Source organism: Pelecanus crispus, chromosome 1 (genome assembly GCF_030463565.1).
Source record: "Pelecanus crispus isolate bPelCri1 chromosome 1, bPelCri1.pri, whole genome shotgun sequence".
Classification (NCBI taxonomy): Eukaryota; Metazoa; Chordata; class Aves; order Pelecaniformes; family Pelecanidae; genus Pelecanus; species Pelecanus crispus.
In genome coordinates, this window is record NC_134643.1 from 57,504,786 (window position 1) to 57,528,568 (window position 23,783).

Here is a 23,783-nt window from a genome sequence, read left to right on the forward strand (position 1 = left end):
CTCAAAGGTCCTGCCCCCTGAAGAGGCATCATCATTCCTTTTGGGTTTTTTTTCACCTCTTTCCACTCTTCCTGTCCTGACTTTCTTGGGGTTTGCAGGGCCTAGACCAGGGAGCACAGCACCGATGTCTTACGAGGGCAGCTGATTTCCTGATGCATGTGACCTGCACACATCGTCTCAGAGTGCAGCTCACCACCTGCAGCCATGGCTGAGAACCCAAACTGCCCCTCTGTGCTCTGGCAGTCTCTTTCCCTGTCGGGAGCTCTTGCTCGGAAAGGTACCTTCAAAGCCAGGCACACACAACCCCAGCAGCCATTTCCCAGGGGGAAATTTTCTTGCACCCCAGGAAAACAGAGTTGTGATGTTGCAGGGTGGTCTGCCGCAAAGAGGGAAGGCTCTTTTAGTCTTCTGCTTCCTTTTGCCAGGACCTTGCCCAAAGAGCCGCAAGGTGAAGCGCAGGCTGCTGCAGGCAGCTGGGGGATACTCCAGGATCAGTCCATGACCTCCTGCTTTATGCTGCTGACAGGAATGGGAAGCTCTGTGGCTCCAAACTCTACTACCGAGGGGTCAATGGTTTCTTCCTTTACCTGCACGGCAATGACTAGCAAGAGACAGAAAGAGAGAGGGGAAAAATAAATAAATGAAATCAACCCATGCTGCCTTGCTCTACCTGCAGCACCACAGAACCAGTTCTGTTCACGCAGATACTAAAAATACCCCAGGTTTCCAGCCGACTTCTTGAGGGTCCCTTACCACAGGCAGCCCTGTCTTGCTGGCACAAATCTATCCATGGTCACAGCAGCAATCAGGACAGGACTAAACTCTGGCAGCATTCAGCTGCCTCCTCCCAAGAACAGCTTCTCTTAGGGCTGAGGGAGGAAAAGCCAGTGTGGTCCATTCTCTACCTGCCTGGGTCCACACAGGGGAAATTAAACCTTTGTGAGCAATGGGGACCTTCACGAGGCTCCAACCCCATGTGCACAAAGCACCTCACTCACCCTCTTCCCCAACACCCACTAGGGTTGGCAGGTGACTCAGCTGCCAGATGCTCTTCTGGTCACCACATCTCTTGGCGCTCAGCACGATGTGCTGTGTTCGCATGCTGCGACAGCCCTTATGGGGACTGGGATGTAGAATAGAATCATAGAATCGTTGAGGTTGGAAAAGACCTTTAAGATCATCCAGTCCAACCATTAGCCTAACATTACCAAGTCCACATGTCACAGCATGTAACAGTCCACCCTGTCACAGCACACTTTTCATGTGTCTGTCTTGACACTCCTCCCTAACTGACCTCACACAACCAGACTGCTCAGTAGGGCAGCCAGGCCCTCAGCACGCATCAACAGTATCAACATATCCAGCTATACTGGTGTCAGCAAACCTCCTCAGGAGGCAAAACTTCCCAGGGAAAGCTGGCAAAGGCTTTCTCCCACTCTCTCTCTCTCTGGAGGAGTGGGGAAGGACATTTGTCATGTACTGCCTTTCCCTGCCTGGGGGCACGCATGACTTAATGGCCAAGAGGCAGCACAGGCCTCGTGAGGGCTGGTGGCATGCAGGGCATACGCGAGAGAGTTGCATGTGGCTGCTGGGTAGAGTAATTCGCTCCCTTACTCTCATCAGGTGCTGGCTCTGGCAAAGCCTTGCTGGCAGATTTTGCTTCTCGTTTCGTCTTCGGGGTGGAAGACTTCTTGACAGTCTGCTTGATGTTGCGGGTTTTGGCAGGTAACTTTTTTCCTTAACAAAGAGATAACAGAGCATGGAAAAGCGTGTTTCTTTTCCCCCGGAAAACCAACAACCCTGCTCCACTGAGAAACCACAGGCCAGGGACCAGCACAACTGACCAGCAAGCTACATGGTCATTAGCTGCCAACTGGTTACTCGACAGAAATGGCCTACAGGAGAAAAACTCTATAGTCATTGTCTCAAAATATGCTCCTCCGTGTTCTCCTTCATTAAAGGCAAGGCACTTCAGCGTGTGCTTAACTTCCAAGGAGCAGGTCCTGTTGGAATCAGTCTAGAGTCAGCTTTGCTTACCTGTCTGGGTCTAGTCCTAGGCAATGGGGATGGTGGCTCCAAGGCATGGACACTGTAGCATTAATGTTTTCATTTTTAGCTGACATTTTTATTCAGGTTGAATGTCTTTATATTCTTTAGATGTCCTTTCCTCTCCACCCCCCAGGAAGGAATTTCCTGCCTTTCTACACATGATTTGCCACAGCTACTGCAACAATGACAACAGCGACAAGATGAAACAATAACATGGTCCAGCCCCACTACTGGCCTCTTTCAGCCATCTTAAGGCCTTCTTTCCCTCAGCACAAAGCAGGCAGGGTTGCTCTCCAGCTACCCTCCAGCTGCAGCGAACAATCTCCCTCCGACCACGGACACAGTGGGGAAAGCAGCACAACCTCACGCCTGGAAGCAAGCGCCATCTGTACCTCGGCCAACAGAAAACAGACTGCAAAACAGATCCTTCCCACACGCAGAGCTCTCTGCTCTCTTAAGCAATGGGGGCAGTTAAGAAGGATGAAGCTGTGTTGTCAAACCCACAGATGACTGAGGGCATCCACAGCAAGACAAGGCCTCTCTCTCCTGCTCTGACGGGACATGGACAGGGTTCCTCTAACTGGGCCCAGCCAGCGAGCGAGCGGGAGGGCACTAATCAAACATCACTCACTCTTCTTTCCATAGGGTTTCTTCTTCTTCTTGGGCACCTCCTTGGCCTTCACTGGAGTTGTGGGCTCTGTCATGGAGACGAGAGGGAAACGAAAGCCAAGTCCCATAACCAGTAGGTAACTGGGATGAAGTGACATAAGCGAGAAACAAGATATACCCGTCCCCCCGAGCCAACGCCCTCTTCCCGAGACAACCAGCTGAGGGGAAAGCAAGGCTCTAGCGCAGTTGCTGTCTGTGCTTCCAGGCGAGGGCCCAGGGTGGCAGGCTGGGGCAGCATAGGGGAGAGAGGCCCAGTAGAGATTTGGCGGGGCAAGTAAAGAAACAAGATTCGTAGCTTGGGACAAGAAGGAAAACATCTGCAAAGGTGAGGCAGTGGCCTCCCTGTGACAAGGGAAGGAATAAACTCTTGAGAGGGATGCTCTTACCTTTTACAGACAGAGTCAGAGAATTGATGAGAAAAGGGAGCAGGGGTCAAGCTCCCCCTGCTACCTGGCTGAGGTTGTAGGTACGCTTAGTAAAAGGGAATTGTGCAGGGATAGGACCACCTGGAACTCTACCCGACTTCATCAGGAGCAATTCTCTGTTGGTACGCAGGTGGGGGAACAGAGGGCAAACAGAGCCAACCTCAAATCTCAGGCTATTTTCTCCCCACCACAGACTCCTCCCTCTGCCAGCTGCTAGAATGTGTGGCAGTAGAGGAAGACTTATGGTAGCCAGAGCAAATCAAGGAGTCAACTTTCTCCTCCCTACAAGGCCCAAAAAGGAGGAGCCAATCACAGAGCAGGAGGAAGGAAACCTTTGCCTCTAGCATTAGAAACCACAGTCAAATCTTCACTCACCTGGAACAACAGGTGGTTGAAGCTGGTAGCCTGTCAGCTCGCACCACCCCACAGGATAAATGTCTGGAGACTCGCAGTCCACCCACTGGTCATACTCGTTGTCCCAGCCATCAAAATGGATGCTAAGGAGACGGTGGACTACACGCTTCACCGTGGCCACGCAGATGAGCCGGGGCTCCATCAGGTCCACTGCTTCCACCTTCATGCCTGCCTTGAAGCCGTGGTTTGGGCAGTCCTGGGTGCAGAAAAAATGGAAAAAAAAAAAACCAAACCCAAGGCCATTGCACCCAGTCCAAACCCACACCCGGCCACCGGCAGCCTAGAACAGCTACAGGCTTGCCTCCAGCTTAAAGCAAGCAGAGAGCGAGCAAGCCCACAGTTACACAACGAAACCAGTCACGTAACAGAAGGGAGCACACATGAATAGATCCAAGGCCAGCTGTGTCCATAGTGAATCTCAGCCCAGCCTTTAAAAACAAGATCCTGACCCAGAGGGAGCAGCAGGCAGCAGTTAAGGGACACTCCATCAAACCCATTAACCTGAGATAGCCCTGGGAAGTCAGAAAGATCAGCACAGGCCCAAGTGCTGTAGCAGTTTTGTGGATGCAAAGCAGACCCCTTCCACCCAAGTGCCAGCCACATGCCCACAGGCAATAAGCAGTGCAGAACCCACCAGGAGCCTGGAGCTCCTGGAAACACTAGAGAATCACAGGTCACACTCAGAGGGACCAAGATACCATTACATCCACAAAGGCATGACACTGCTGGTCCCAACCAGCCAAACAGGGGCTTCACTTGGAGAGCTTCTGTGCCTTGAGCTCCCCTTAGAACGGCTGACTGGCAGCAAAGAGCAGCCCAGTAGAGACACTGGATATTGTCTACCCTGACTTCAGGAAGGCTTTTGACACTGTCTCCCATAAGATCCTCGTAGAGAAGCTGATGGAAGTATGGGCTGGGTGAGGAAACAGTGAGGTGGACTGAAAGCTGGCTGAGTGGCTGGGCCAGAGGGTGGCAATTAGTGGCATGAAGTCTAGTTGGAGGCCAGTAATTAGTGGTGTACCCCAGGTATCAGTACTGGGTCCAATTCTGTTCAACGCCTTCATTAATTATCTGGATGACATGACAGAGTGTCATGTCAAACTCAGCAAGTTTGCTGGATACAAAACTGGGAGGACAGACTGATATACTAGAGGGTTGGGCTGCCATCCAGAGGGACCTTGACAAGCTGAAGAAACGGTCTGACAGGAACCTCATGCAGTTCAACAAAAGCAATTGTAAAGTCCTGCACCCAGGAACAACCACAGGCACCAGCACATGCTGGGGACCGAGTGGCTGGAAAGCAGCTTGGCAGAAAAGGACCCGGAGGTCCTGGTGGACACCAAGTTGAACATGAGCCAGCAACGTGCCCTTGGGACAAAGAACACTAATGGTACCCTCAGCTGCATTAGGAGGAAAGTTCCCAGCAGATCAGGGAAGGTGATCCTTCCCCTCTACTCAGCACTGGTGAGGCCACACCTGGAGTGCCATGTCCAGGTCTGGGCTCCCCAGTACAAGAGAGACATGGACATAGTGGAGTGAGTCTAGCAAAGGGCCAGGAAGATGATGAGGGGACTGGAGCATCTGTCATACGAGAAGAGGCTGAGAGAGCTGGATCCATTCAGCCTGGAGAAGAGAAGGCTCAGGGGGATCTTATCAATATCAGTGAATATCTGAAGGGAGAGTACAAAGATGGAGCCAGGCTCTTCTCAGTGGTGCCCAGGGACAGTACCAGAGGCAATGGGCACAAACTGAAACACAGGAGGTTCCCTTTGAACATCGGGAAACATTTTTTTACTGTGAGGGTGACTGACCACCGGCACAGGCTGCCCAGAGAGATTGCAGAGTCTCCATCCATGGAGATATTCAAAAGCCATCTGGACACGGTCCTGGGCAACCGGCTCTAGGTGACTCTGCTTGAGCAGGGGTGTTGGACAAGATGACCTCCAGAGGCCCCTTCCACCTAACCATTCTGTGACAGCCAGAGCTCTTGTGCTCCTCCTTGCTGACTGCAAACATCCCTACACATCTCTTCTTCCTGGCAGGACTCACTGTGTTGAAGAGCCGTGCTGGAACAGGTCTTGATTTAGTCTTTTCCAGGTAACTTTCCCAGCTGAAGGTCTGCGCATCTTGCCCTGCAGCAGGAAGAAATGGTTAGCAGGAAAAAGGCAGTCACTGAGCAGACCAGCTGGGAGAAAAGGCAGAATAGGCAGGAAGGAGGCATAGCAACTGGTTGCAAGGCAGTTTCATTAACCAGCACACACAGCCTGAGCTTGGACATAAATCTAGTGCACGGATTCCATGGCAGTCCAGCACCCCCCTCCAGCGGACAAATATGGAAAAGTCCAAGCTGCAACTCTGAACACCTGTGCCAGTCTCATATCCAGACCACAGAGAAAGGTGAGGAGAAGCAGCAGGCGGAAGAAGTATGTTCAAAACACACCACTAAGACCAATCTTTCTCCCACCAGCAGGAACATCAAAGGAAGAGAGAACAGCACTGCGCAAAAGTGCTGCAACACAGAAATTCAGAGCAGGCCTTTTTGGGTATGGCCAGATGAGGCAGTAAAAACATTCCTAGGGTGATTGCCTCTCGGGATTTTGTGGAAATATTGGTCTTACAGAAGAACAGAGGTGACTCCTGCCACTTTTAAGTACCGACTCATGCATCAATGGCTCTACTTATCCCTTCCCACCCTCCTTGTCCTTTGATTCTGTTCAGTTTGGGGATTGTATACCTCTCCCACTGATCCACCAGGAACTAACCACCATACCATTAATGCCCCCTGGAGATGTTACTTCCTTCCATAAAGTACCACAACTTGGTATATGGGCAGAGCTCAAATGGACTGGCTCTCTGAATGAGCCCTATCTCCCTGAAAAGCAGGCAGATTGGGACCTTGTGGGTTTGATTCATCTGAGCCTGACACTTCTCAGAAAAGCCCAGCCCAGCAGATTCTGCACGCAGGTTTGTACCACAGGGCAGAGTCCAAATCTTACCTTTTGGAGGGGTCAGATCAATGTTGTTCTTCTGACAGAAGTTGACAGGGAAGATGGCGTGTGAGGAGGCATGATAGCAGAACCAGTCAGAGCCATCAGCAGATGTGGCTCCATCAATGCTGATCATGAGATACCCATCCAAGAGGACCTGAGATGGGAATGAAGGACATGAGTGTAGAGCTTTGCTTGCTCTAAAGCCTCTCCTCTCAAAGGATCCTCCCAAGTGTCCCCACAGATGGATCACAATTGCCACGAGATAGTAAAATGCGATGTTAGATGCTCCAAGGCATGCAGTAGCTTCTCCTTATATGTTAGCCAACACAAGCTAATCCCCAAAGCAGCAATTTCTGCCAGACTGGGACCAACAGTTGTGAAAAGGACTCAGCCATAAATGGTCAGGAGCTCTGTTCTCCCTCAGAAACAGACTTTATTGGCAGCCCAGAGACCCTCTACACCAGCCAGGTCATGAATTTGTTACTGGGCAGAAGGGAAGGGCACCACAAAGAGGTCTCTCTTTATGTGCTCCAAGAACTGGAGAACAAATCTGCACTACTGTATACCCAAGGGTGAAGGAAGGGTGGCTGCCAGTCACGCACACCAGACAGTTAGCTTGCAGGCCAAGCACGGCTCATCTTCATGCTGTCCACTTAGGTACACGTGGACAACTGCTGGTCTCATCAGCTTCTCAGACCTCTGAGGTAATGCCCCAGTTCTTTCTACACACCAGCTGCCTACCTCTCTTGACAGCCCTCTCTCTCATGCAAAATCCTACCCTGTCTTATTCATTTGCAAAGACCCAAGGAGAGTCTGGGTTATCTCAGGTAAACACAGTAGACCCCATTCTGCCCACTGAACTTACCTTGCAAACAGTGGCCACACAAATGTTGCCCAGATTCAGGGGGTCAATGGCCTCCAGTTTCATGCCTTCCTCAAACCATCCACCTTCAGCATAGACAGCTCGTACCTAAGGGAGACTCTGGTATACCATATGCCATCCCGACACCAACCGTGCCAAGTGCAAACAGGACTAGAGCTTCTTTACTTGGCTCAACCCAAGTTGGGAGGGGAAAGAAGAAAAACTACAAGAAATACAAGGAGGCAGCCAAACCAAGGCTGTGTTTGTGTCAGGGATCTCCTGCCAAGGCTCTGGTCAATCAGACAGCCAGGCCCAGCACTCAGCCATTGCTCCACAGCAAAGCAAGCCTCCTTCTCATCTCAGTCCTTACCAGTATGATCCAGCCCCTTGTCTGAACTGGTCTCTCCCATGCAATTGTCTTCCCTCTCCACCTCAAAGTTCCAAGCAACTGCTTGCCCTTCAGTTGAGTACCTCAATCTGTCATTGTCTTTTAGTTCTTCCTTCTTTCTATTTTGACCTACCTCTGCCCAACCACAGCCTTGACACCCCAAACATGTTACTGCCCTATAGGTGTAAGAGAGACAAACGAGCCACCCTCAACAACCCACACAGCAGCATATATACTGGAAGGAAAGCGGTATCATTCCTTCCTTTGCTGCGGCGAACACAGAAAGGCAGACTTGTCCTACCTTCTTAAACAGATAGGGGACAGCATCACAGTAAATCTTCCGGAAGGTGGGATGGTTTGCCATGTCACTGCGTTTTTCTTCTGTGAGGAATGGAAGAAACAAAGAGAGGTAAGAAACCTGCAGGAACTGCAGTAAAAAACGCACACTGGCTATTAATTATCTGGTGAGAGCTCAGCAGCTATAAAAGAGCTAGATCAGAGACCATGAGAAAAGTAATAAAAAAACAGGTCAGTCCCTCTATACCTTCCCGTAACATGGGCTGTGATGCAGGGCTTGCTCAAAAGCAGATGGATGATCTTTCTGAGTGCTAGTGATAACACCTATACATGCAGCTGTAATCACCAGGGAGAGGCAGCAAGGAAGGGAGACACAATCAAAAGGATCAGCAGGGCTCAAGTCTTGTTTTTTTTTGCCAGTCTAAGCTGATCAAGAATTCGTCTCTAATAATTTCATGTTTCCTGGCTTCGTGGCTGAATTATTTTTTAATGAAAGTAAAAACTAGGAATCATTAAGGTTGGAAGGACCTCTAAGATCATCAGTCCAACCATCAACCCAACACCACCATGCCCACTAAACCATGTCTCAAAGTGCCCCATCTACCCGTTTTTTGAACACTTCCAGGGATGGTGACTCTACCACCTCTCTTGGCAGCCTGTTCTAATGCCTGACCACTCTTTCTGTGAAGAAATTTTTCCTAATATCCAATAAAAACCTCCCCTGACACAGCTTGAGGCCATTTCTTCTCGTCCTATCACTAACTACTTGGGAGAAGAGACCAACACCCACCTCACTACAACCTCCTTTCAGGTGGTTGTAGAGAGCAATAAGGTCTCCCCTCAGCCTCCTCTTCTCCAGATGAAATGATCCCAGTTCCCTCAGCTGCTCCTCATAAGACCTGTGCTCCAGACCCTTCACCAGCTTCATTGCCCTTCTCTGGACATGCTCCAGCACCTCAATGTCCGTCTTGTACTGAGGGGCCCAAAACTGGACACGGTATTTGAGGCCTCACCAGTGCCGAGTACAGGGGGACAATCACTTCCCTGCTCCTGCTGGCCACACTATTCCTGATACAAGCCAGGATGCTGTTGGCCTTCTTGGCCACCTGGGCACACTGCTGACTCATGTTCACCCCCAGGTCCTTTTCCGCCAGGCAGCTTTCCAGCGACTCTACCCCAAGCCTGTAGCGTTGCATGGGGTTGAAGCCAGCACAAATTTCCTCCAAAAGACTAGAAACATCTGTGATGTTGCAGACTCTGCATTCTCACACTGTAGGGATAGACCACCTGCTTCAGGTAAGAAACCCCACAGTCCCCCTGTCCTGACCTTTGGCAGCTTTTTCCTATGCAGGGGGAAAAGCAGCAGACACACAACCGTGTAGACCTTATCTGTCAGGTCCTGAGGCAGCTGCCTGGCTCCCAGCATGTCAAGACTGGTGTCAACAGCAGGGCCCAGGCATCTCAGAGCAAATCAGAAGATGCTTGTGGTGGCCTGATCCCTACCTGTCTTCTTCATGCTGTGGCCCACTCTCCGTGACCAGCCCACAGGATGGATGAGGGGACTCCACATGTGGCACCAGAAGTCATCATCGCTGTCGCCATCCTCATAGAGGAGTCTCAGTCTGCCCCCGATCACTGTGTCCACCACTGCCATGCGCGTCCGGGACACATGGCTCTTATCCACCACCTCCACCCGCATGCCCTGCCGGAACGGGTACTTCATGCTCTCTGCCATCTGGCAACAACCAACAGAGGAGGTGAGATCAATCGCGCTGGGTGTTTTCCTTATCCAAACACTTCCAGAGAACAGCTTTCCCCACAGACATGCTGGCCAACCCCCTACGCTGCCCAAAGCTGACTGGGAGACACCTCTGGGAAGGTATGCGTGGGAGTGGGTTCATCAGGAGGACAGGGAGCTGCCAGCCCCACACATGACAGCATGGTTGGGCACATGTACCTTAAGTCCCCCCTGTCCTGTGGCCCCGTAACAACTACCCCCACCCTTGCCCATCAGCCGTGCTCAGCCAACACCTTGTGTGAATGTTCTGAGCATGAGAAACAGATGTCACTTCTGTTCAGCAGGAGTGAGGAATTGCGTGCCTTTTTCAGTCATGAAAGAGACCATAAGGGTTTCAAGGCTGGAAGCAGTTACAGGTGTAGCTTCCCAAAGGGCAACATGATTTTCAGTTGACTTTAAAAGAGGTCAGGCACTTTTTACTCTGATCAGAGGTTAAGCAACATGATGATCTACCTGCAGCTCCACCTCCAGTGCCAGAGTTACTCTGCAGACTGACCCAAAGGCGCAGGCACATGAAAAGAGCCACTGGCTGCCTTCTGATTTTTTTGGTTTGGGTTGGTTTTTTTTTTTTTTTTGAGACCTTCAGTTTGCTGATACACCCTAGCCCTACTCATCTACAAATACCCAATGGTATTTATAGAACACCTGACATTTTGGCACTGGAGATCCCAGAATGCTGTGCAGCAACTAAGAGCCACAGCTCAAAACAGACTCAGACATACAAACTAGCCTGCACCTGAATCCAGAAGAACTTCTAAGGGATGATCTTGCCCTTTGACCTCCTGTTCATTAGGTGGGAGTGGAGATGCTGGGGGGAGAAAGATACTGACAATATCTGTCTCCCTCTACCACTTCTCTTCCATGGCATGAGATCTCAGCTACAAGCTGTGGCCCAGGAACAAGAAGCTATGAACATCCTCTCAACTTTCTAAGAAAGATCAACTACATCAAGGTCTCCAGCTGTGTGTCACCAAATATCTCACACACAGGAAAATCCACCACCGGCCTCCCTGCCTGCTGTATCTGGGACCGTCTTCCTTATCTGTGATTTAAAAAGTTGCCAGCAACAAAACAGTCTCTTCTCCCCGACAAGGTCTAACCTCAGTGCAGGCTACACAAAACAACCACAAGAGCTATAAAGCTGGCAAGGCCGCAGCACAGCTGCTTCCATGCACTTCAAGGGAGCCTGTGCCCCTCTCACTCGCCACAGGCTGCTGTGCTACCAACACTGAAGGCAAAGGTTTTTGACTCTCAGAGCCATTCCCCAGCATTGAAACAGCACAGGTAAAGGCCAGGCTGGAGCTGCACTGGCCTCTCCCTTCAGCAAAAAAGCAAACTCATCCTCGGTATTTTCCAGCAGAGGTTGACATGACAACAGCTTTTAAAGCCCATCTATGACCCAAAGGAGAAATGGTTGTGCTGAAAGGGCATAGGGGCTGTGCCATTACCTACAGCATCTTGACAGGTGTCTCACTGCCTCTGTCCTGCCCAGGTTTCGAGGGGACACACAGAGGCATCGCACAGATCAGAACCAGAAGAGATGTGTTGCACACACACCTCTTGGCTTTGGCTTCATCTCCACACATAAAATGACAGCCTCCCACATTTACCTTGATGTGGAAATCCACTGGGATGGTCCTGGCTCCCACCAGTTTTTTCATGAGGTAACTTCTCCAGTCAGTGTACTTGGCATGGATAGCTACATCGGCACAGGGAAAAAGCACATCTTTATGACTGAAGAAATTACAGCACCACACTACACCTTTCTTCCTCTCCGAGAGTCCATCTCCATTAAAAGGCCTTCTTCACATTCAGATCCTGTACCTGCTCTCAGGTAGACCCTGTTCTGCAAGCTCGCCCCCATAACTGGCTGCAAGAGATCACCATTACAGAACGGACTGGGCCAAGCAGACACCCAACTCCACTGATTCTGCTAAACTGGCATCCCTCTCCTAACTGCTAGCTGAGCAGTGACTGGATCCAGTGCGCTCCCCAGAGATACTGTCCAGGATGTAGGACCAAAAAGTTCCCCCAAAGGTTAAGCCTAGCCACTGCGTGGATCAGAAGGAGGAACAGCCACCTGCATTAGTCTCTGTCCATACGTCTGACACCAGCTCTGCACCCAGCACCCCCAGGGTCAACCACAGGGAGATGCAGAAGGAGCAGTCCAAGCAGTCTCCAGCTTCCCAAAGAACTAACTGTTCCTTGTAACTCAGAGCACAAATGGAGCTGTGGTCCCACATACAGCAGGAGCACCTGTCCCACTGTGCTAGGCATAAAGCAAGGCTCCTCCATGCCCAGCACGTGCTGACCCCTCTCGCCCCACACTCACTTTGTGGTGGTACCAGGATTTTGCTGTTGATGGCACACCAGCCAATGGGGTGGATATCCACTGTTCCCAAATTGCACCAGAAGTCATGGCCAGCATCATTCTCAAAGCCCTCATATCGCAGAAGGGCCCTGTACCCTGCCAAGACAGAGCAGACAACCAGAGAAAGGCATTAGAGGCCAAGAATTTCTCCTCTCCCTGTTGGGCACCACAGGCTTAGTCCTACAGCATGGCCTTTAGAGCTCTGCATAGGTTATCAGAGCTTCTCCAGCCACTCTGGAGGCAGAACCGTCCTTGCAAAGAGCCCAACAACCAGAAGAGGAACCAGATGCTGGTTTCCTCCCACCCCCACATCATGGTATTTCCTGTTCCAAAAATCTCTCAGCAGTTGCAGAGCTCCAAAGAGCTGATGTTTTGCTTGACCAGCTACACTTGGCTCTCTAAAGCTTCCCTCAGAGGTTAACCATCCCCAGCTGTTGGGAATTACACTGGAGACATACCTACAGTCTGGATGACAGATGCAATCCAGTACACGCGGCTGGGGAGCACGGCATCACTGTTCAGCACTTCCACCTTCATACCTTTCACCACATCATCCCACTGATCAAAGAGTGGCACCTGAAGGAATGAGGCAGCCATGTTGGGAAAGGGACACTGACAGTTAGAGCAGGGCTCAGGCCCTCGTTCTAGCTTTCAGAGATATGTTTTAGGCAGCTACACTTTCACCTGCGGCCCAGGTTTGCATGCCTTACCCTTCCTATATGTGCCAACAGCTTGAAATGCAACCGAACTGTCCCAACATCTCACTTGGGTGTTCACAGAGGATCCCAAAAGGCAGAACATTGTATAGCAACACTTAACTATTTCACTGCCAGTTGCCCTATTATCCCAAAGTAGCTGCTGCCATTCCTCATTTTGATACCATAGTATCAAAATCCCCAACCATCAAATTGCTGTGTCTTCCTGACCTACCCTCAAGAAGAATAAAATTTTGTTAGTATTACCACAGATCACAACTCAAAAGGAATATAATAAGTGAGTCTTAATACACAGAGAGGCTGGGGCTGCTAGAGTACCTAAGAACTGCCATTCTTCATGTATCTGCCTTGGCTAGTTGGCCCACAAGGACTACAAAGCAGTATGACAGGGACCAGACACGCTGGAGGGGCAGCTACTGCCATGCCCACATAAGCTGAGTTCCTCCCTGCACATCACCCTGGGCTGTGCTCACCCACACAAACTGCAAAGGCAACCAGGAGTTTTCCACTATCCCCCTTAGTCAGAACTAATTCCGTCCCCAGCCAGCACTGGGCCATCACCGGGCCATCACCACTGGCAGTGCTGCTACCAACTTCCCCTCTACTTCCTCCCCCAAAACTCCTAGTCCCTCTGTGGGACTCCCATTCTTAGCTGTGAGAAGCCTCAACTTCTTTCCTTGCATCAGCTGGGGCTTAATAACCAGCTCCCCAGGTCTCTCCCCACCACTTGTCACAGGAGCACAGGAGAGCCCCATGCATATGACATGTCCCATGCACACCGGGAGGCACAGCAAAGAACAACTCACGTGTTTGAAGCAGCTGACAGGAGCTGCCTTGAAGCCGTGCTCCTGCAGGTACTTTCCCCAGTCAAAGCCTAGGACGAGTGCTATAAGACGACATGAGAGAAGTAAAACAAGTGAGATTATAGAAAAGGCACAGACTACTCAGTTACCTCTGGACTACAGGTTGCAGCCACATTGTGTCTTGCTCTGGGACAGAGCCCTCTGCCCCAGCACACAGGGACTCTGTGTTCCAGGGCATTTTCCCTGGTGGGGAACTAGATCCTAAGAGTGCACGGGGACCAGCCCCTGCAAGAGGCACAATATATTATTAATCAATCCTCGCTGTCATTTGCTTTTGGGGAAGAGGGGGCAGGAGGGGCAAAAAAAGGTGTCAAATCCAGCCCAGGGCTCAAGCACCCTGGGGAGAGTGGAGACTGCATCCTGTCAGTGCTAAACTGCTTAGCAGCTTTGCCTCTCAGCAGCAACACTGCAGGGTCATATCAGCAGTGCTTGCTTCCCCAGAGGGTGCTAGGAAAATCAGAGTGAAGCACTGGGATATTAATCCCACAGTCACTCCTGATCCAAGGCTACAGCTCTGCTCCAGCAGCAGTCTGCTCAGAGATCAATTCCTGCTGCCAACCCCTGGGGCTCACTTTTGCCCTGACATAGCAGCTTGCTGCTCCTGCAGCTGCAGTGACTGGTTGTTCCTCAAGTTGATCAGTGAGGGACTCAGGTTAAATATAACTCCACAGGCAACTGGGCAGCAAACAGCTGAGAGCAGCAGGACACCTTTAAGTCAACTTTGCCAGCAGAAGTCAGCACCTTGTGGGACTATGACTACAGAGCTTACGCTCTGGGGCAAGCTGCACCAGGAGCGAGGATGAGGCTGCAACAGTGGATGGGCAGGAACCCACCAGGGCTCCATTAGCATTGGCAGGGAGAGTAGACTGTAGAGCTTACAGCCCTCCAGGTGCCCCCATTTCTGTGGCTCCAGTAGCTGCATCTCCTGACACCTCCTACACTCACCATCCTGGCCTGTCAGTGTCCCATCTGCCAGCTGCCCCGTGCCCTGCGAATGAAGGAAGGCCCCAATCTTGGCTGACCAGGCTGCCTTATGCAGGACTTTAGCTTTCTTCGTTGGTGGCTTCCCCTACAAAAGAAGAAACATTAGGAACACTAGTGGCACAGGAAAGGAAGAAGGAAGGCGTTTGACTCACCTGCAGTCTGGCCAGGATGCTGGCCTTCTTGGAGTTTGAGGAGTAGCTTCTGGAGCAGGAGACACTGCAGAAACGTTTGGTCTTGGAGAAGAAAGCCTCCCTGGTGCCCACAATCCCACACATCTCACACACAGCTGAGAGAAGGAAGGCACAAGAACGTGAGCAGTTGGCAGGGTCGATACACTACAAGGACAGAGCTGAGCCCAGGTAACCCTCATTATACATAGCAGCTCCCCCACACAGCCCAGAAAACGCAATCTCAATCCAGCGCTGCTCCAAAGCATACTCAAGATGCAGTCATGTGCCTTTTGGCTTTCCCCAGCCCTCGCTCTTTCCATCATGCACGTGCTTTAGGTAGAACAGGCAGGCAGGGCAGTACCTGGCTCGGAGCCGCTGTCCTCTGTGAGCCGGCCTGTGGATGGCTGGTGCACAGGAGAGGTTGGAAGCTCTCCAGCTTCCCGGTCTGCCACCTCATCATCGCTAGACTCATCTAGACAGGAGCTGCTGTCGCTGCCCATGCTGCTGTTGTAGCCCCGGAAGCTGTCATAACCCCCAAAGATGTCTAATTCATCATCTTCCTCATCATCATCACCTTCCTCCTCTGTCCGCTCCAAAGATGAAGTCTTGTGGCAGAAAGTAGACACCAACTGAAAAGAGAGTCAGTCTGCTTTAAAATAGACATTTTACACCACACCCCACAATAAACCTGCCTTCATTGCCGGGGGGGGGGGGGGGGCCTCCCAGACTGGGGAGAGACCTCGGGGTGAGCAATGAGTCTGAATCCCTATCAGGGAAGCTATTACCCCCACAACAGGTCACTTTACAGGTATTTCACAGGTTGCGTTCTGCTTCCCAAGAGCAAAAAAACAGTCACAGAGCTGCAGCTACATAGAAAAAAAGTTTGAGGAACACAGAGAATCCAGAGAACTACACTGCCATGCTGGTGAAGACAGAGGAGACTGCATCCTTCCAGGCACTGTCTCTCCCAACAACTGCACAGTAGCGCAGACACCATCAACATTAAAGTCACCGCAAACTTGAGCGCAGAGCACAAAGCTGCACGCTCTGGCCACCATAGCTCACAAGACCAGTACAGCCTGGATGTCAGAAGGACAAACTCGACCCTGGAGAAGGTTCATGTTGTTTGGAAACTGCACAGTCCACAGCTGTCCTCAGTTCAGAAGCTGCATCAGCAGGATGACAGAACAACGTTTGTTAAGAGTTTTTCCCTACAACCAGATGTCTCCACAACTAAACATCTTCACTAGCTCTTCGTACTTGCTGTTACAGCAAGAGAGCAGAGAGGCAGCGATTGAAGAAAGAGCACAGAAATCCAGTGACTGTTTCTCAGACTAGAAGAATCTTGAATGGGGCTCCAAATAAGCACAAAAGAAGCTGGGAAAAGGTGTTAGCAACTTGTGAAACAGCAGCAAGAAGTCAGCATCAGCACAGGGAGTGATGGAACAGAAAGGCAGATTAGAACAGCTGCGTGAGGCACCAGGATACAATTGTTCATCCAAGCAGGAAACAACAGAAGATCAGCAGCAAGTCCATCACCTTCCAGTGCTAAATTCCCTCCATTCCCTAGCTCCTGGGTATTATGAACAGGAAGATCAGACTTCACTCACTGCTGTCTCCCCACATTCTCCCTGGCTTTCACACAAAACAGACCCAAGGTACCCAGATTGTTCCCTGAAGAGAGTTGCTCTCCTGCAGATCCACATCCTCAGATAGCATTCCTGATGTCTGAAAGGCCTGAACTCCTCAAAAAAAAAAAAACAAACCCAGATCAATCTCTTTCTCGCCCCTATCTGGGGGTGCACCTTCCTTCAGCTACTCAGGAAGAGAGCATCTTTGGATCGTTACTCTTCCACCAAACACGAATGAAACTTGCGGACATATTACGAGTTCCCAAGGCTGACAAGCGGGAACAGCACCACCCGCAACCTCCTCAGCGAGGCGAGGGGAGCACACAGGCCCATCCCGCCCGGGTCAGACCCATCATCCCCTCCAGCACCAGCCCGGCCCCCGGCAGCGCGGAGGCGGGGGCAGACGGCCACGCCGGCAGCCACAACACCACGCCGGCCAAGAGGAGGCGGCCCGGCGCTCCTCGCCCGCTCCGGGCCGCGGGCAGCCATTACCCCACTACCACACCGCAGCCGTTACCCCGCTAACACAGCCCGGGCCTGGCGCCCTCCCGCAGGGCACCAGGCGGCCCAGCCCCGTGCCCTGAGGCTCGCCCAGCACCCTGCGGGCAGCTCCACGGCTGTAGGAGCGAGCGGGCGGCCTCCCCCCGGCCCGGTTCCGGCCCCGGAGGAGCCCCCGGCCCGTCGCCGCTCACCTCCCCCCGATCCTGCTCCATTGCTCCCAGGACGCCGCTAGCCCGCCTCACGCGTGGGGAGCACATCCCCCCTCAGCGGCGCATCTGATTGGCGGGAGCCGGGAAAAGAAAGCCAATCAGCGAAGAGCTTGTTCTCGCCGCGCTCCCCGCGGGGCTCGACGGGAGCTGTAGTTCTTTTCCCGCCACGGCGGCGGCGAGGCGCGGCCATGGCGCTTCACGGCGCTCCCACCCAGGGGCGGAGGAGAGGCCGGGCCCCGCTCCCGGCTCCCCGGGCAGGGCCCCGGGGAGTGCTGGCGGGCCCACCGCATCCCTTCTCGTAGTTCTGGATTAGGTCTCTGAGTCCCAGAGGCTTGTGTAAACAACAAAAGAAATGAAAAAAAACCCAACAAACCCCCAATGCAGCAAAAGAGGCCTTGAAGTGCTTACTGTGCTATGCAATTGGTCTTAAAGTTTTTATGCGTTTATAGCACAGCTGCTTCATAGTACTGATACAAAAATTCGCGGATACTATTCTTCAAAGTCCGAACCTCTCCGCCGGAGGAAACGGAGTATTCAGAAAGTTCCCAAAATAAAACTCAATAGCAACAAAGTTACTATTAAGCAGGCATCCTTTATTGCAGCGCTGGGCAGCACTGGGGATTGTTCCACCACGAGTGCTCCAATGATTTGGTAAACTTCCAAAGATTATATACTATAACGTCGTACATATTCACAGGATTTCCAAGCATTCATATACATAAACATGAGATTTCCTGGAACTCATTAACAATCGCAAATGTCCAATCCGCAGGCATGGTCGTCCTCTTTGGTGGTCTTCGGGGGTCCTCCGGTGGTCTCCGATAGTCGATAGTCCTCCTCACTTGTCCACTGGTTGAACTTTGGGCCTCCTTTGTCCATATATGGTCATTGAATTAGCTCATCAGTCCTTTGGTCTTGGAATGTTACGAAACCAGTTCCTTGAGTGCTCATCTTGGCTTAGGTGTCCTGAGTCTATGTTATCAGTGCTTTAGTAAGCCTAACGAGCTTAAGATCTGTTTTAATTGTGTCAGAGAAGGAGTCACATTCTTTGAAATATCTGTCCTATTTATCTACTCTGCTTCAGCAAATAACTAAAACTATCTGAGTCAGGTATTATCAGAGGTTTAGCCCTTTCAGTACAGATCCCTCTCTTGCTTTTGGCTTTTTTTTTTTCCCCATGGAGAAGCAGTGTGGTCTTAGTCGTACTGGTAGCAACATCACCCCAGCTCGCTGTCAAGAACAGCCAAGAAGCAAGTGTCTCCCCATGTCTCTGGCATCAATTCTCTTTTACGCAAAAGGTAAGTCCCCCAGAGTTAGTGAATGATTTCCCATTCTACTCCTTTTATTCTGTTATCACCTTCATTGTGTTGACATTGTAAAAATAATAATTACAAAAAGCCTGTACTGAACGTTCCTACTCTTTACAGACTTTGTAGTGAGTAGCTAAATAAATAACGTGTGAAGCACACACACAGTTCCTCTCTTGTGGACACAGGATGGCCTTAACTGCAGGCGAGAGTAAGGCAGCATGGAAGAGGTTCATTCCAAAGGCTTACCTATGTTAGAGAGACATGTGGATCGCTCTTCCAGGCAATCCAAAGGCTCCAACATGGGGCTGCAGCCTGTCACTCTAAACGCAAAGGAGTGTCACTATCAGCATGAACCAGGCTGAGAATCCTGAGCAGCGACTGGGGTCACAGCCTAATTGCAGAGGGACAGTGGTGGGGAGCTCGGAAAGCCTACTGCGTGCAACTTCATCAGCAGATTTCCTTAGCATCAGGGGTCCTCCAGGTTCAGGTTTTCCAAATAATCCTCCAGTGCTGTTAAGAAACAGAAAATTGCTTTTAAAGTATTTAAATAATGTAGCTGATAATGAAATAATTTATAAAGACTGTTATTCCCTTGCAAATACTGCTAGACAGTGCGCTGCATGACAGAGAATGAAGCTGTTTCCAGAAAAGACACTGATACAAAATCAAAGGTTCCTTAAGTCTTTCTACCGCAATAATCTTTCTTCACGTAACATATTATGAGCTATTGCTGGTGTGCATCCCCTGCTTCCTTCCCAGAGCTGAACAAGCAGCACTGCTCCCTTAGGTCACAGACGGGCTGGCTCAAGGCTTCTTGAAAGCTTAAGCAAAAATGAGTTCTGTCTTGACACAGAACAGGCTTACAGGAGGTCCCCATCCCATGGCAGTTCACTTGTCATTGTTGTTCTAAATAAACCTTTTCAATGAATAATAGCATTTAAATAATTTCATTTTAATTTGAATCAAATTCAAATTGATTAAGGAATACTTATAGTCTCTTTAATAATAAAAACTTTGTTATGTAACATTAATCGTAGTATCTTCATAAAGCCAGCTCCTTTCTTTAGTGATATAATAGCACTGACAATCTCAAGAAAACCAAACCCCAAAACTTAGATCAGACTTCACCTTTCCCATCTCCTTCCCTACTGCTGCTCTGGGCCAGGTCTCTGTTTTGATGCCATCCAAAATAAAAACTTTAAAAAGATCATTATAAAAAGGCTGCTGTCAGGTGAAAGCACAGAAGGAGTCTGGGATGCAATGGGAGGGATTATTACTGCAGGGCAGAGGCCAGGCTCCTTTCTCAGAGCTGGACACAGGCGCTCAGCTCAAAGTTGTGCAGCTGGAGCAGCTTTTTGCACTTCAGTACCAGCTCTGTCCCTCATCACCGCACTTCCTTTAGGAGCACTGGCACACTGGCTCTTCGTGCTTGTCTACTGGCACTGTCCCCTCACCCACGCTCTGGGGTGGGGAGCTCATGCCCCAGGTCCCCAGGCTTCATAAATTCATCCACTGCCCCTCCAGAGCCTCCTTTTTTAGTTCTCTACTCTCTGTCATTTCAAAGAGCTCATGAGAATCCTGGCAGTCTGTGGGCCTTGTTTCACTTCCAGCACCAAGTGGCAGCCATTCTGGTTACAGGGCCAGCTTCCAAATTCTTGAGTGCAGTGGGAAGTGGCACATGGCTTTAGTAATGCATTTCCTCTCACTTCCTATGTTGACACCATAAGAAAACAAAAAACACTGCAAGGGTTTAATTTCTGTCATCAGCACTGGGAAAGGCAGCCGTTTTGAAGAAAAAATGTTTATAGACTTGTAACACTTGGTCATACAGTCATGACGGTGTCCTTTGAAAAATGAAAGTAAGATGGAACTGCTCATCAAACCAACAAGCGAACATAAGAAATTAAAAAAAAAAAAACACGTGTGCTGCTTAACTTTTGGCAGACTAATTTTTCAAAGGTTACTGTGAAATGAAAAGAGGGAAACGGTTACCACCATGATGACCCTGACAGTACATGACTCCCCCGCACCAGGTAGTCAGTAACCCAACTGTCCTTACTTGCAGACATCCCTGGCTGGGGCTGTCCCATGTTGGGCCCTTGGTTCATGGGAGCCTGCGGCATGCCCGGAGCATTTGGGATCATGTTTTGCTTCTGCAGCCTGGTTCTTCGTTTCTCCTCCAGCTCCTTCTGAATCTTGTAGATCTTCTCCGCTAGCAAGTGATAGTACTCTGCCTGTTGGGGAGGAATACAAGTCCGGAAAGGAGATGACACACACATTAAGTAAAGCCAACAGGTCCCACCAATGCAAGCTTGGAAAACAGCCTTCCACACACACATTTCTGCTTGCGTGGGGGTGGCTCTCCCTTTGCAGGGGCTGCCGGGCAGACAGGAGGGCAAAAAGGGGCACTGCTCAGCGCATTGCTGGCAACCATTAGGACAACGCCGGACACTTCTCCTCGTGCCCAACGCTTCTTTGGGAGAACCACAGTGAAGAGCTTTACGCTGCCCTCAGGGAACCCTGACAAGTCTCAGGCGCAGCACACCCTGACAGACACCACCCTGACTCCCCGCACAGCCAGGCACAAGCCTGCAGCTGGCTGGCTCCTAGACCCCATCCAGCAGCCCCTGAACACACGCTTCCTCAGCCTGGGACTCTCAGCTGTGCTTTCACTCCTCTTCCTCCCCTATCACTATGGGATCAAGGCAGACGCACACTCGACTGGACGACAGAGCATGGCATCTCACCCTGCTGTTGGCCGATTCATACATATCCCCTTCCACTTTCCGAGCATATGCCACCAGATTCTCCATACGCCGGTCCTTCAGTGCTGCAGGGTCAGGAGTAGGAAATATGGCTTGGACTCTGGGAGGGGGGAAGAAAAAAAAACCCACATGCAAGTGATTAGGATGTCCCCAGACCAGGACATCAGCACTAACCCCAGTGATCCAAACACAAAGCAGCAAGCAAATCTTCCGACAGACTGTGGCACTGCCACTGCTCCCAGCGGACACGGCCCCCACGTAGATGGCTTGAGTATGGAGCGGAACACTTCTGATACAACAGCCCCAAGACAGCAGGTGCAGCTCCATTAACAACCAGGAAAGCAACAATGCACCTTTCATGCTTTTGCTTTCTCTTCTCATGGACCCTGACAAAAGTCACTCCCTGGTCCCCTGGTTTTGGAAGCCGGGCTTCCTCCTGCCCCACACACATACTTCAGAGGCAGCAACTCACCCCACAGGAGATTGTTTTGGTATTAGCTACTCACAGTTTATGAACAAGGTGGTTTCGGAGATCCTGAGTAATGTCTTCATGCCACTGCTTCTGGCTGCCCCCTAACAAGACCGAGCCTCCTGATCCCAGGCCGAGTATCTCGGGGGTCATGGCGACCTACGCTGCTGCAGTTCACCGAAGCAAGCACCCACTCCACAGTCCCCACGGGAAAAAAGTCCACAAAAAACTTCAGGGCGGGGGGGGTTTCCCGCCGCGGGGCGGGGCGGGGCGGGGAGGGGCGGGAGGGGGCGCCGCTCCCTCACGCACTAACGGCTGAGGCGAGCGCGCGGCGCCGCCCAACGGCCAACACCGCCCTGAGGCGGGGAAGGTCCCTCAACGTACACAGCTGTTTTTGGGGTTTTTTTTTTTTGGGTTTTGGGGGTATTTTTTGTTTTTAAATACCCCCTGTACTGATGCGGGCTCCTCAGGCAGAATCTTAACGTCGCAAGTGCAACGCAGCCAGCCCGCTGGTTGTGTTTCCTCAAGCGAAGGTGCGTCCCGCACCGTGTAAGAGCGGGTAACAGCCTGCTGGGAGGTAGGGGATAGAAGCCATTGCTGGTTTTTGCTGCAGAACTTACAGAAAACCCTTGTCAGATCATCCTTAATGTTACATTGACGTTCTTATGTATTTCCGAGCAACTTGTCATTAAATCACACTGTGCAACAGACATGGCGATTAAACGGTTTGTGTGGGGAACAAATAATCCAAGCCCAGACACAGCAAGCGTCCCAGTTAAGGGCACAGGTGCTAAGTTAGCATGTCCTTTCCTGCTATTTTACTACCATGCTAGCTTGACCAGTATATGTCAACACAGCTCAATATACAAAGAATTTAAAAAAAAAAATGTGTTCAGAGGTTAAAAAAAATATATCCAGATCCAAGGCTGCCCTGAAAAGGGTATAGAAGAGTTAACTGTCTGGGAGATAAACCTCTCAGTTTTGTACTTACCCCATCCCAGTCCCCCAAGAAATCTGGCTTTTGGGTGCTGAGCTGTGCTGCCTGATTGATTCCTCTGCAAGCCTGGGAAGATGTGGGGCACCGCCATGCCCTGCCAGGCCACCTTCCCCAGCAGAAGGGGCAGCCAGAAGGACCAGTAAGTCCAGCTAATAGCAGAAGATGAGACGTTACAACACCCATATGGCCTGGCACTTTATATGCAGTTTACCAAGGTGGAAACCCCTTAACATACGCTTTCCCACATCACAGTTAAGGGCCTTCTCTCACTTTTCATGGAGATACCGGGGAATTGGGCCCAGGTGACAGAAAAAAGGCTTAAAATCCTTCAGTACAAGCTCAGACTGAGAAAAGAGGGAGCAAATGGAAAAGCATCTGAGGTCTTTATTTTTAAACTCATAATTTTGGGGTTCTAACTTCTGGCAGCTCTAACCCATCCAGCGAATGCGGTTCCAAGCCATGGCAGCACGGGTGCTGTTAGACCCAGGTCACACCTCAGGCTGTCCTAGCTTTCAATCGACAGACCTGGTGAGAAACCTAAAACCTCTGCTCACCAGGGAGACATTGTATTGGGAGCTTGTTTCAGTGCCCAGCTCCAATCTTCACACCTTTTTGATGGAAAAAGGAGGAGGGAAAACCCCACAAAATCATCCTGGAAATAAGGCTTCTGATTGTGGCTCCCCACCCTATCCCAGTGGTGGACAAAGATTTGCTTTGGAATAATGAGTCTTGTTCTCCCCTTGATTCCTTGGAGCCAAGTGAATTGCAGGAGAAACAGCTATGAGCTTCTGTAATAAGAAACTGGCTGAGTCTAACAGGGAAGGGAAATGCATTAGTCTCAATCCCTTGCCAGCCCCACCTGCCCATGCTCCAGCAGTACAAACACATTAAAAGCCTCCATAAGG

The 23,783-nt window shown here is 50.8% G+C and overlaps 2 protein-coding genes across 3 annotated transcripts; both read right to left on the bottom strand.

Moving 5' to 3' along the window:
- Positions 1 to 328: 328 nt before the first annotated feature.
- Positions 329 to 17,364, bottom strand: L3MBTL2 (L3MBTL histone methyl-lysine binding protein 2). 2 transcript variants are annotated; one of them, XM_075713668.1, is made up of 17 exons: positions 17,320 to 17,364; positions 15,358 to 15,625; positions 14,979 to 15,112; positions 14,788 to 14,911; positions 13,786 to 13,865; positions 12,722 to 12,839; positions 12,225 to 12,359; positions 11,503 to 11,591; positions 9,598 to 9,829; positions 8,099 to 8,178; positions 7,413 to 7,517; positions 6,554 to 6,701; positions 5,607 to 5,689; positions 3,519 to 3,753; positions 2,681 to 2,746; positions 1,615 to 1,737; positions 329 to 601 (listed from the first exon to the last, which is right to left on the bottom strand). In XM_075713668.1, the coding sequence occupies exons 1-17, from the start codon at positions 17,338 to 17,340 to the stop codon at positions 492 to 494; spliced, it is 2,151 nt and encodes a 716-aa protein (XP_075569783.1). In that variant the 5' UTR covers positions 17,341 to 17,364; the 3' UTR covers positions 329 to 491. The 2 variants fall into 2 exon arrangements, with proteins under 2 accessions (XP_075569783.1, XP_075569775.1); XM_075713660.1 differs by lacking the exon at positions 2,681 to 2,746 and having other exon boundaries at positions 17,320 to 17,343.
- An 805-nt stretch (positions 17,365 to 18,169) lies between these two features.
- Positions 18,170 to 22,110, bottom strand: LOC142596458 (histone acetyltransferase p300-like). The gene is made up of 4 exons (XM_075725569.1): positions 21,919 to 22,110; positions 21,395 to 21,512; positions 20,707 to 20,881; positions 18,170 to 19,157 (listed from the first exon to the last, which is right to left on the bottom strand). The coding sequence occupies exons 1-4, from the start codon at positions 22,032 to 22,034 to the stop codon at positions 19,114 to 19,116; spliced, it is 453 nt and encodes a 150-aa protein (XP_075581684.1). The 5' UTR covers positions 22,035 to 22,110; the 3' UTR covers positions 18,170 to 19,113.
- Positions 22,111 to 23,783: the final 1,673 nt, after the last annotated feature.

Bases quoted from the DNA above. Each gene is read 5' to 3' on its own strand.
- L3MBTL2 (XM_075713668.1), bottom strand. From the start codon at position 17,340: ATGGAGCAGGATCGGGGGGAG. The intron at 13,866-14,787 runs GTGAGTGTAGGA...GTCGTCTTATAG, and splicing joins GACACTGACAGGCCAGGATG to CACTCGTCCTAGGCTTTGAC. The intron at 12,360-12,721 runs GTATGTCTCCAG...CTGTCTTGGCAG, and splicing joins ATCTGTCATCCAGACTGTAG to GGTACAGGGCCCTTCTGCGA.
- LOC142596458 (XM_075725569.1), bottom strand. From the start codon at position 22,034: ATGACCCCCGAGATACTCGGCCTGGGATCAGGAGGCTCGGTCTTGTTA. The intron at 21,513-21,918 runs GTGAGTAGCTAA...CCCCCCTCCCAG, and splicing joins AACCACCTTGTTCATAAACT to AGTCCAAGCCATATTTCCTA. The intron at 20,882-21,394 runs GTGAGATGCCAT...CCTCCCCAACAG, and splicing joins ATGAATCGGCCAACAGCAGG to GCAGAGTACTATCACTTGCT.